A 12,792-nucleotide genomic window follows, 5' to 3' on the forward strand; every position below is an offset into this window, starting at 1 on the left:
CAAAAAATAATGAACGCACATATTTTGAAGGGAAAAAATATACACATTATTTCTTGGACAGGAAATCAGTGAATTGTGGAAGCAATGTCATGTCATCAGGCTTTCCAACCATACCACTCTACGGGTTAGAAAAGTTGGAGGACATGTCAGTAGACTATGAGGGTGCTCATCACTCTCACGGTCCATTGAGAACTACGTGCAACATGCTCCAATAGGTCAACTTATCCTTTAATTTTATTTTTGAAAGTGTCAGGGCCACACTTGAGGCCCCCATATTAAGATAGCTGACCACCTCTGCCTTCCAAGGTTTTAATGAAACAAAAGACAACCTAAAAAGCTACTGTTGTGCACATTTTTTAAGACAATCCACAATGCTCTGCAAACCCAGTGTCATTAGTGTGCATTGTTTTAAAGTGGTTGTAAAGGCTCAGGGTTGTTTACTTTCATGAATTCTATGCATGAAGGTGAAATACATCTCCGTGTGTAGCTCCTCCCTCAACCCCCCCTAATACTTACCAATCCAGCGATGTGCACAAGAGCCTCTGCTGTCCCAGGTCTCTCTCTTTCCTCATTGGCTGAGACACCTACTGTCAATCAAAACCAGTGAACCAATGAGGAGAGAGCTGGGGTGCAGCCGGGCCACAGCTGTGTATGAATGGATGATATACAAAATCTTCTTGCGCTCTTATGTTAGATAATTTTGGGAAAAACAATATATATAATAAATACACCTGTAGCTGCTGACATCTGATCCTGTACCAATAGATCTAATAGAGTATACAAATAGAACAAAAATTATGTAGCGCTTAAAAAATGAATGAATAGATACTCTGATAAAATTAATGTATCATAATAAGCACATAGTCAGTACAAAAAAACACACTCCTTAGTATGTAAAAGGAGAAGTAAGTGCATAATGGAATGACCTCGTGACTTCCTCAGGACTGCCCTGAGGAAGTCACGAGACGCAACGCGTCGACGGCATTACGTGGTGACACACTTCCGGCAAGGCGCCATCTTGGAACACCCAAGCCACATGTTTACACCCATGGTATGGGAACAAGCTGTATTTCATCTTGCTGATGTAAGGATCTGAGTTGAGATCCATCCTGCTCATCTGACCGTCAAGGATATTATAGGAGAGGTGGAATCAGTGTGCTGAGGATATATCTTCAAGTCATCTATTCAAGAGGAAGGTTGTCTTGATCCAGTGGTGATAGTATATGCTCTTTGGCCCTGCAGGGTCGCAGATAGGAGGTGAGAGGCCATTTCAGCCGGTTTTGGATTACACTTCAGGGTGTGTGGGATTATACACATTCCATTGACTTTGCATGAACAGAAGGAATGTGACACGGATCACCGGACTTTTTTATGCGTGCACTGTGTGCAGTGGTTTCACATGTGTTTAAGACCTCACATACCTAGTTCCATTACGCACTTACTTCTCCTTTTACATACTAAGGAGTGTTTTTTTGTACTGACTATGTGCTTATTATGATACATTAATTTTTATCAGAGTATCTATCCATTCCTTTTTTAAACGCTACACCATTTTTGTTTTATGTGTATGAATGGACACACAGAGCAGCGGCTCCGGAGTGAGCCTGCTCGGGTTGCCCCATAGCATGCCGCTTGCTGTGGGGGCACTTGCAAGTAGGGATGGGCCAGGAGCACCGGCTGGGGACCTGAAAAGAGGAGGATCCTGGCTGCTCTGTGCAAAACCATTACATACAGCAGGTATGATAGTAAGTAAGATAACTTTTTTTCATCTTTAAATACAACCTTTAAAGTCACTTTAAAGCTGAACTCCTGGAATTATTTTGTATTGCATCCTTACATTGCTTCAGCTTAGTACAATGTATGCATATCTCATACCTGGCGGGCCACTGGGGAGGCTGGTGATCACTATAGTAGTAGGTACTAGGACTCAGAAGATTACAGATATCACTGTAGCAGGGCTGGCTACTATAGAGATTTCCAGATTCCCCAGCTGGAAGCTGGCAATCACTGTATGCAATCCAAATAATTCCTAGAGCTCAGCATGAACTATTTAATAACAATAATGTGATGATAGAACACATGAGAATTACATATGTAAAAAAGTCAATAAAATACATTTTTAGTTAAAAAACACAAAAAAAAAACGTATGTGCTTATACACAGTGTAATATTCAGTAATTTTCCTTATGACCTCTAACCTGAATTTGATATATTCAACAGAGAAACACGCACAAGACTGTGATGGCCTGATGGGCACAAATGTAATTTATTAGGTAATTCTTTTCAGCTATACTATACAATAACACCAAAAAAAATTCGCTGAAAATACATGAACGCTTCTATTTAAAGTATATCTAAAGCCAAAACTTTTTTTTTTTAATTTTTAATTGCACCAGGGAGGCTTAAAACCATTACTAGGTTTTTTTGCCATCTCTGTATTATTGGGAAGATAACCATTTACTTGTAAAAAGACGGCACACCAGCCTAGTGTATTATTATTATTATTACAGGTACTTATATAACGCCATCAATTTATGCAGCGCTTTACATATATATTGTACATTCACATCAGTCCCTAACCCTCAAGGCTTAAAACTATTGCTAGGTTTTTTTTTGCCATCTCTGTATTATTGGGGAGATAACCATTTACTTGTAAAAAGACGGCACACCAGCCTAGTGTATTATTATTATTTCAGGTACTTATATAGCGCCATCAATTTATGCATTGCTTTACATATATATTGTACATTCACATCAGTCCCTAACCCTCAAGGGGTGTACAATCTAAGGTCCCTAACTCACATTCATACATACACATACTAGGGACAATTTTAGACAGGAGCCAATTAACCTACCAGTATGTCTTTGAAGTGTGGGAAGAAACCGAAGTACCTGGAGGAATCCCATGCAGGCACAGGGAGAACATGCAAACTCCTGGCAGGTGGTGCCGTGGTTGAAATTTGAACCAATGACCCGAGTACTGCCAGGTGGAAGTGCTAACCATTTAGACACTGTGCTGCCCATACTATATCTAAGTCCAACTCTACCCTTCAGAAACATATGCAATGCAGCTTCATATGGAATATTATTATTATACAGTATTTATATAGTGCCAACAGTTTACATAGTGCAATTCACCTACCAGCATGTCTTTGGAGTGTGGGAGGAAAGTGGAGTACCCAGAGGAAACCTACGTAGGCTCACAAGGAACATGCAAACTCCAGGCAGGTGGTGCTGTGGTTGGGATTTGAGCCAACTACCTTAGTACTGCCAGGCAGAAGTGCTAACCATTTAGCCACTGTGCTGGCCTGGTTGATGTATTAACCAACACACCTTTTATTAAAAAATAAAAAAATTAGGTAATTATACTCACATAACGGATTTTAAGAAAAGGCTCATCAAACGTATCCAGAGATGAGCAACCAGATACACTGTGCAGACCTTTGTGACATCTTCCCAGTCAATCTGGAGGCATGCACAGTGGTTCTGGATGCTCATTTCTGGATATTTTTGATGAGCCTTTTTTAATGGGGGCCCCTGATGACGTTACCTGCGATGCAACGCGTAGGGTGGAGCCACGCACACACTACTGTGCATGTGCCAACGCCCGGCGGCTATTTTGGAAATTGGAAAATTTGGATTTTTTTGCCAATCAATGCCTAATGATGTTTGCCTACATGTGAGTGCAACCCTACTTTAAATAAATGTTGTGATTATGGTTTTATGGTTTTACAGTATGTGGAGCGTTCTTTCTTTGCATGTTTTCCACTACGAGTCCAAGCCTTATCCTGAACGGTTTAGCTACCCTAATTAAGGTCCATTGTTTGGAAGATCCTTATCTGCTGCTTTGGTGATCTGGAGGAGGATTCCAGAAAGGAGGCTTTCTGGATGGATTGTTTAACAAAGCGTAACTGACCACTCTTAACAGGGGGTCATGCCTTTCTGGTAAGCCTTCTGTAGCAGTGGTTGGTGGCAGGACAACTGTCCTTGGTTTTCTTTTGTTTCATCACAGCCTCTGGGACTTTTCTTTTCTTTTTGGATGGACTATTTTTTGACACATTTTTCACTGTTTTCTTTTGATTATTTGTAACTTTTTTAAGCGCTGCACTTCTATGTATTTATTGTTGATTGCCTAGTATCAAGGCTTTTGTGTTCAGCTGCTATATATTTTACACCTCATTTTTAATTATTGATTATCTATTGTGGTTCTTATTAGTGCAGGTTTATATATATATTTATACTGGTAAACACATGCACAACTCAATAGATGTGCATGCTCCAGCCGATGTTTAGTTACATAACAGCAACCAACCAAGTTCCTAGTCAAAGTCCCATGTTTTGGAGTTTATTACAATACTTTTGGGATTTTAATGGAATAAAATCATTACAGATATACTATAAAAAAATCTCTGTTTGTGTTAGCATCATGATAAGCATGTTTGGATCATGGTAGGATGTTTTACCCCTAAAGTCTTCCAGATAAAAAATGGGTTTTGCTAAAGTGCAGCTTAACTTAACTAAAGCATTGTCCAGCATATTTCTGCTGCTGTTTACTATACTCTAAAACAGAGGTCTTCAAGCTGTGTCCCAGGAGCCGGATGCGGCCCTTTGCTTGGCTTAATCCGGCCCTTGGGGACCTATTCCATCCACTGACACCAACAATGGAGAATAATTCCTGATGATGACTCCAACAATGGAGTACAATTCCTGCCACTGAAACCAACAATGGGGTACAGTTCCTTCGACTGATACCAATGATGGGGCACTATTCCTTCCAATGACACCAAAGATTGTTTACTCTCAGTGGACACAAGGACATGTTCTATTCCCGCTGGCCACAGTTCGGCCCCCCTAAAGTCTGAGGGACAGTAAGGACTGGCCCTTTGTTTAGAAAGTTTGGAGACCTCCTAAACTAAAACATACCATTTGCAATGAAAGTAGTCTTTGTATGTACTGGATATACTGTACATCCCTGAGAATACAGCCAATCAATTCGCTAGGTAGCTGGGATATCACTGAAAGGGTTAGTACAGTCTATTAGTTCATTAGGAAGCAATGACATCACCAAAAGAGTTATTCTACTTACAGATATTTGAGGTTTTGGAAGAGGAGCCATGAATCACCCAGTGGTGTCTTCCTCATGGGTCATGGTCCCAGCATTGTCCATTTTGCACTTGCTTTCTTCTTTTTAATAAAATTCTCCCCCCCCCCCGTATTGTAGCCCATTCAAACTATTGCATTGCACCTCCAGGTACCTCAACTTATGCATTGAGCTGCAGTGTTATACATTATGGGTGGCACCCCAATGTACTGTACAGTAGCTTACAATGCACAAAGCAGGGCAGCATAGTACAGCACACATGCCATGTGCTGCAGTGAAGTTCAACAGAAAATAAGGTGCATGTACTGTATGTTCATTGGCTGTTTGGGTGCATTGGCAGTCAATTCATAATGCCTGGGTTGCCATAATACAAACATATTAACACACACATTAACATACCAGAAATGTCTGAATGGGCCCTTAGTGTTGGAAGAAGACTAAGAATACATATACAAACATTTTTAAGTCTCCAGGACTTCTCCAGAGCCTCTTCCATCCTCTTGGATGGGAAGTAAGGAGCACCCGGTGTCAAGAGGAATGCAACTTGGAATGAACACCCCTTCTTCAGGGCTATGTACATGTTTACATTTTCATTAAAAGTTTCATGAAACCTACATCATAAGTTGCATTCCTCTGGACACTGGGCACTACTTGCTTCCCATTCAAGTCTTCCTGCTGAAACGACCATAAGGCTATGTCAGAAAGGTAGCAGCCCAAGCCCCCATGAGGGTATACACCACCATCCACTGCCAGGCACAACCTACTGGAAGTGATCCCTTCCCCACTGCCCACACAGTCACCTACTCATGAGTATTAACCATTCCAGTCAGTCCAGTGTGGTCTTCAGTCCAAACCAGATTTTCCCATCCTTCTGAACTCTCTACCCCAATCTGTGCTGCACAAACCATTGGTGCTATATAAGTACTGTATAATAATAACAATATTATTGTATATGACATTAGTGAGAGAAGGTCTGATTTAGGTATTTATTTTTGTCTGTGTCCTCATTGGAGATTTCACCTACATGTACCTGTACATGCCAAAACTCCCCAATGGTAATACTTTCATAACTATTTTTTTTAGTAATCTTTGCATTCTTTCCATACACTTACCCCCTTCATTTAGTGATTTTGTTTTGAACAAAAAAACATAATTCTTGATCTCTTTCATGTCTAACATAGGACCACACTTCAGCTTGTGTCTCACACCTTGACAATGTCACTGTTTTCCAATAAATGTATAGATGGGATACAGCTTGGAAAAGAAATAGCTGCCCCAAAATGTAGCTCCCATCATCATTCACATCTGATTCCAAAGATCAGCAAATGACCAGCAAAATTACCAAGACAACACAATAGCACTAGAAGAAAAAAAGAAATGATGCTACTACGCATTGATCCACCCGTAAAGCTCAGGGGTGCACAATCTTCAGTCGCTCATCTGAAAGTAATGTATCCATGTAGTTGCAGTCATAACTGAATACGCGCCAACTAAATTGTACTTTTGCATACTGTTTTTTTTTTAAATCTCAAGATTTTATAAGCAACAACGGCTGTGTGGACCAACTACATGGAAACACAATAGTACACCAATACACCAGTTAAAGACCAGCTGTTGTTGTAAAGGGGGGTGGTGAAATCATCACCTTTGCAAATAGTACTTTACAAATACTTATCTAGTTCCATTAAGCCTATACTGTCTTTTGAACTATCCACCATGGCCAATGACAACTAATTCAGATGCACTATGTGGGAAACAATAAGTAATACCTGAATTTTAATATTATTTTCCAAAGTGTGTTTTCAAAGTGTACTCTCTTTTATTATGCAAAAATCTGTAAGAAATTTGACTTGGCATGGAGGAGAAATTGTAGACAAATTGTAGAGGAAATTGTGTCAGCATTCCATTGACAACATTGGAAACTTTGAAGTTTCCTATACGAATTCCCATTCAAGTGTCACCTGCTAGTCTTTTGCGTCTAAAGCTGGCCATATATCAGTAGAATTGATTTTGAACTTTCATATGGAAATTTGAAAAGAAATGTTGGTTACAACATTCAATAGTACCATTATAGACTTAGCAATTTTCATATGAAAACCCTAAAAAATATTGTTTGATTGCTATGCCAATGTTTTGAACTCTACATCTGATTTTGGAATGCGCATGTGCATTACAATAAGCATGATATTGTCTGAAAGAAAACCCACATTCACAATTGGAACTTTGCTTGTAGCAGAAAAATATTCCATTCTTGTTCACTTTTCCTCATCATTACGGTTGAAAACAATTGTTGATTTGATTCCATTAACTATTAGGAAATAGAGTTAGAATGGAAAATGTTCTGGAAAAGATTCCTACTGGTGTCCGGCCAGCTTTATTCAATTGAGGATACTTAGGAAAGCATTCTGCAACCACTACTTAACTAGAAATCTTCTGAAATCTACAACTTAAATATTTACACATTGTCCAGATATAACAGTAGAAAATACATTTGCATGTGTGATTTCACCTCCTTTACTTAAAATGTTCACATTTGTAAAGAAAAAAGGGAAAAGGATCATTCCACCCAAAACTGATATCTTGCTGGTGAACACAATCACCAACTGGCTTCATATACACTATATAGGCAAAGGTTTGTGAATAGGGATGAGATTTGAGTTTGCCACTAACATGGGTTTGAGATGAATTCTGTGGGTTTAAGATGCACAGTCCTTGTAAATTTTTCTGCAGATTTATGCGAGTGATATATTTTTTTTAAACTTTAATGCACTGCATTGCCTTTGAACTATGGTTAGCAGGCTTCAAAAGGGGCAATAATGGGGCTTTTGGATATGCCAGCCCCTCTCTATATAAAGGATTAGCAAAGAGCAGCCATAGAGTCAAGTGAACTGGAAGCTGCTGTAGAAAAAGGATAGGGAAAGCTGACAAACTGAATAGGGAGAGATAAGGGTCAGTTAGGAAACTGTAATTCAGATTGCTAGCTCTTTGGGCAATCAACTCCTTTGCTACCATTTTTTGTTATTTTTACTTGGAGCTTTATAGCCTTTAATTTTAGTTTGTGGTTGATGTGAGGTCAGAGGTCACATTCAGCTTCTATCCCTTCTATACAAAACCTGCTGTGTCATCTGTGGTCTTTTAATTCTTGTAGTAAAACTCATGCCTGTACCCCTTTGTATCTAGTACATTTCGGCCAATTCTCCTTCATTAAAAATGTCCTGCTACTGACCAATTTTATGCTACTGTATAATCTGCATTCTCATAATTCTGTGTTCTGTCTCTAGTAAATTTAGGCCTAGCTTTTTTATTTAATGTTGTCCTGCTGCTGTCCAGTTTTACACAGCTTTGTCATCTGCAGTCTTTTAATTATTGTAGTAAAACACCTGCCTGTACCGCTTTGTCTCTAGTACATTTCAGCCTATTCTCCCACATTAAAAATGTCCTGCCACTGGATATTTTTTTTTTGCTGCTGTATCATTTTAAATCTTCTAATTCTTAGTGAGAACTTGATAGAAATTGGTCAGCAGCAGGACAGCAAGAACAAGGAAAGTGACGGTGAACTATTGGCCAATTTCTATCAGGTCTAATATAACTTGTTCAAAAAGCATGTGTTACTGGTAAAGCTAACTGAAAAAGCCAATTGAAATTAACAAAGATTGGCGTGCTGTTGCTGTATATAAGCCAAGCTAATTTTTAAAAGAAAAAATCAATTTCACTGACAAATTTTGCTGCCAATGTACACTATGGCTGAGACTGTCTGTGAAAATCGTACTGTTCCTGAATACCATGTACAATTTTAAGGCATCCCTTAAGTATGGCTTTTAAAGTATTTGTATATTTTTCAACAGTAGTTTACCTTTTAGCCCAAAAAATGCACACAATTTAACAAGATTCCCCTATAGACTTCAAAGGGATTCACCTCTACGTTTGTGTTTTGTGAATTTTAAACAAACTTTGCCAGACCTTTGGCAAATCAAACAAGGGCAATTTTGCCCATCACATTTGGTGGACAGCTGACCATCATATTTGCTTGTTGGACATTCCATTTGAAATCCATGGGCATTAATATAGAGTTAGTCCTTCTTTTTAGGATATAATATCTTCTACTTTCTACAAGATTTTGCAGTGTGTCTGTGGAAATTTGTGCCCATTCAACCAAGAACATTTCTGAGGTCAGGTGTTGATGTTGTATTATAAGTTCTAGCTTGCAATAGTTGTTCCAGGGTGCTTAACAGGGATGAGGGACTCTGCAGGCTACTTGAGTTCTTCCACATGAAAGTAACCCAACCATGTCTTTATGGAGCTGGCGTTGTGTGCCTGAATTTTGGAGGGTACTTTGGCCATATAGTGTATTTGTTATAATTTTTTTCCAACACTCATTTTACATCTTCTCAAATGCTATGGGCATCATGAGGGAGGTCAATGGTTTTCATTTATGTGACATTATGGAGAATTTATAAAGAGAGGCAAGGCTACATGGAAGAGGCAAGATCAGGAATATCGTGCTGCTGGAATCCCCCACAACACAAATGACAGTGGATGTTTTGAGCCCTTCAATGTTCACCCGTGGCTGACATATCAAGTTTGGGTGAACTGTGGACTGACCCTTTTTTGCTATTGATAAGTTGACATGACGGATGGCGCATGACATGACAAAGCAGAGAGAAAGTACCCAAACATACTTGAGTGTATGTGGACACTGACCTGAGCTGGTGACAGGACTAGTGGTGGAAGGTTCAATTATTTCTACAGTAGGGGAAGAGGAAAGAAAAACAAAACAAGAGGTTGGGTATTAATCACACACCGTATGGAAGACAGACATAGAATGAGACAGGCAACATTCATGCAACAAACAGGGACAAAGACTGTTCATGACTATAAATACCTGGACATAAGACACAAGTGACATGAATTTATGTCAAATCATACCACAATGTCTGAGAAGTCCCCTTGCCACCAGCTGAAGGCTGAAGGCTTTTGTTATCACTCTCTCTTTTATTATCTATTTGGATTTACAGTACAAGGGAAAAGAAAACCCTGGCCGGTTGTGATGATTTAAGATTAATCCAAGTCTGTGGGCATATGACTACTCATCTCTACCTATTACAATGAAAGGATGGTTGAAGCCATTATAAATCATACAGCCCTATTATTTTTTTTTAAATGTAAGATAAAGTAGGGAGGGTTTACAACCTCTGTCAGGTTTTACTGCTTTCTATGTCCCCCTAAAGAGAAATTTACTCTATATTCTACCTGGTAACAATTTTAAAAAGACTGTCGCCATATTAAAAAACTTGCAGGTAAATGCACATGAAAATTAATTGTTTTACATGCTTATTTGCAGTGTTTTTTTCATTCCATAACTTTTTTTTTTCCACTTGCTAGAAAATTTGTCTAGTCAATTCCCTAGCACAGCCCCCTCTCTCCTCTTCTGGGAGTCTGTAATTACTGTCTTGCCTCTCTTCCCCTCCCGTCACCTCCCTATATAACCTTTTATGTAACTGCAGGGGAGGAAAGAAGAAAAATATAATATAGTATGTATGAATGTAAGTTAGGGACCTTAACTTGTACGCCCCTTGAGCGTTACCTGACATAAATAAATATAGGTGCCACTTAGGTTACAACTCTTAGTCTGCTGTTGACCTCACAACCAAGATGGCTCAACAGCACTTTCTAGCTTTTGGATGTCTACACTCTCTAGTTTTAGTAAATCAACCTCTATGTGTGCATGATCACATAGGCTAACAAGCAAAGGAGTTCAGAGGCCAAAAAACCCCAACCAGATGTCCCTAGGAGCAGCTGAAAAAAATCTCCCAGTGTGCCTGAGGCCTTGCAAGTGAATAACAACCATAAAATATGTTAAATGCACATATAATCTTGTAGGAATATTTTTGTCTTTTTAAGGTGTCACCAGAACAGAAAAAGTGGAGAAATTTGCCATTGAAGAAACTTGTTGTGGTAACACCTATCTAAGAAGACATTTCCCTCACTTTGAAGAGATTTCCCTCCCTCCCTTCCTGGTATGTCCACAGGACATAAAGTAAAAGGAAATATTCTTAATGTGACATATATGACAAAGAAAACTAACAGGCGTTTTAACCCTTTTCTACTCTACCTAAAATTAAAAGAACAAAAATCACCAATAAACGCTCCAACTTCAATCACAAAGTTTTGGTCTTTTTTAGGTCTTTAATATTCCAGTGCTCTACAGTGTTCTAGAATAGTTCCCTAACGTCTACTGACATTTAACCCTATTTCTGGGTAAATTACCAATGTCTACCTCCACTTAGCAGGGTGACCAGTCTCGTTTCTAGCAGGATTGACATCCTCACCATCAGTGTTGCTTGTGCAGGCACAGAGCGGATGTGGATTCTTGTTGGGTGTACACACTATCTCCATTCCAAGCTCCACTAACCTCTTTAACACTCCACCAACACTGCCACCCACTTGACCACCACTTTAGCCACATGCAGGTTCCGTGACTCCATTCACATCATGCAGGCAGACAGAGGGGACTTTAGAGTTGTAGACAGGCTGGGTGACCCTACATACAATGCAAGTCCTGTAGAATGTCCTGCCAAGCTCTCCCCCGGCTGCCATTAATTATAAGAGAAAAAGTCTTGTGATGAAATCAAAGTTCTCAACATGCTTAGAATTAAAAATGGAGGAATGGAAGTGAAAAACCTTTATAATTTTTTGAGGGGTAGAAGGAGGGAACATTTTACAAAGTTATAGATCAGCTTTAACAAAAGCATTCCTCCAAAGCTTCTCTCCTTGTTAAACTATTGCAACAATGGTCACCTGACTCTGCCAACAGTTTTAGTACATCTGGGTGCTAGAAAATTGCCCTCTTCCCAGCAGTTCTCAGCACCCTTTACCTCTGACTCATGCTCCTTCTTTTGTCCTTTTGTCTCTTAAAATGTTTGTCCGTGTATTGGACACGTTTACTTCCAAACCTTCCTCTAGATTGACCTTTCCCAACCTTTTAATATGGAAGAATCCTTGAAATAACTTTCCAGGCTCAGGGAACCCCTTCCAATAATTACTATACCTACAGCTCACAGTACATTAGCATGATGGTTACTGGGAGAAATGCTCCTTATATTTGTGGTCATTGAGAATAATCCCTCCTTACAAGTAGATAAAAAGATAATTGGCATCAGTGGTTATTTATCTGACAGGCAAAAATTGCTCATTGCTTAAGGAAGCCCTAGCAACCTCTGGAGGAACTCTGGTTAAAGTGTTACTAAACCCACAACAGTAAAATCAGTCTGTATATGCAGTAAAGCACGCTTGTTATACTCACTGTGGAACCTAAGGGGTTAATCCTCTGCATTGTGTAAAAAGACTATTTGATCCTTTCTTCTCTGTTCTTCCCATTTTTCAAGGGACCGCCAATTATCTCCAGACTGAACCGTAGGCATGCACATGCTGAGTTTGGTATATATGGCTATTTTCTTGGGAGAGTGCATGTGATCAGCACAGGGCCAATCAGCACAGTCCAGACAGAAGTCAGGGGATTCCCATTCTCCTAGAGCAGAAAGAAAACTCCTACAAGCTTTAGCTAGTGCTGGGCTGGACACTGATAGAAGTCACAAGACTGCTCTAACTGCTGATGAGAAAAGGTGTTTAGCAGTTTATATTTACTAAAATAATTGCATTTCCAAGTTCTGTGTACTGTGGGAAACAGATAT

General features: G+C 39.4%; 1 protein-coding gene across 4 annotated transcripts in view; it reads right to left on the reverse strand.

The window, feature by feature from the left end:
• The window catches only part of NEGR1 (neuronal growth regulator 1), a 782,301-nt gene that overhangs the window by 123,794 nt on the left and 645,715 nt on the right, over nucleotides 1-12,792 (reverse strand). For 2 of the 4 annotated variants that reach the window (XM_089692157.1, XM_089692158.1), the window contains exon 7: nucleotides 9,803-9,844. The exons of the other annotated variants lie outside the window; for them this stretch is intronic. In XM_089692157.1, the coding sequence (XP_089548283.1) occupies nucleotides 9,803-9,844 (42 nt within the window). The remainder of the gene's footprint in view (nucleotides 1-9,802; nucleotides 9,845-12,792) is intronic. 4 annotated transcript variants of the gene reach the window in all.

This window comes from Staurois parvus, unplaced genomic scaffold (assembly GCF_062004578.1).
Source record: "Staurois parvus isolate SC_StPar_1 unplaced genomic scaffold, SC_StPar_1.0 ptg000578l, whole genome shotgun sequence".
Lineage (NCBI taxonomy): Eukaryota > Metazoa > Chordata > Amphibia > Anura > Ranidae > Staurois > Staurois parvus.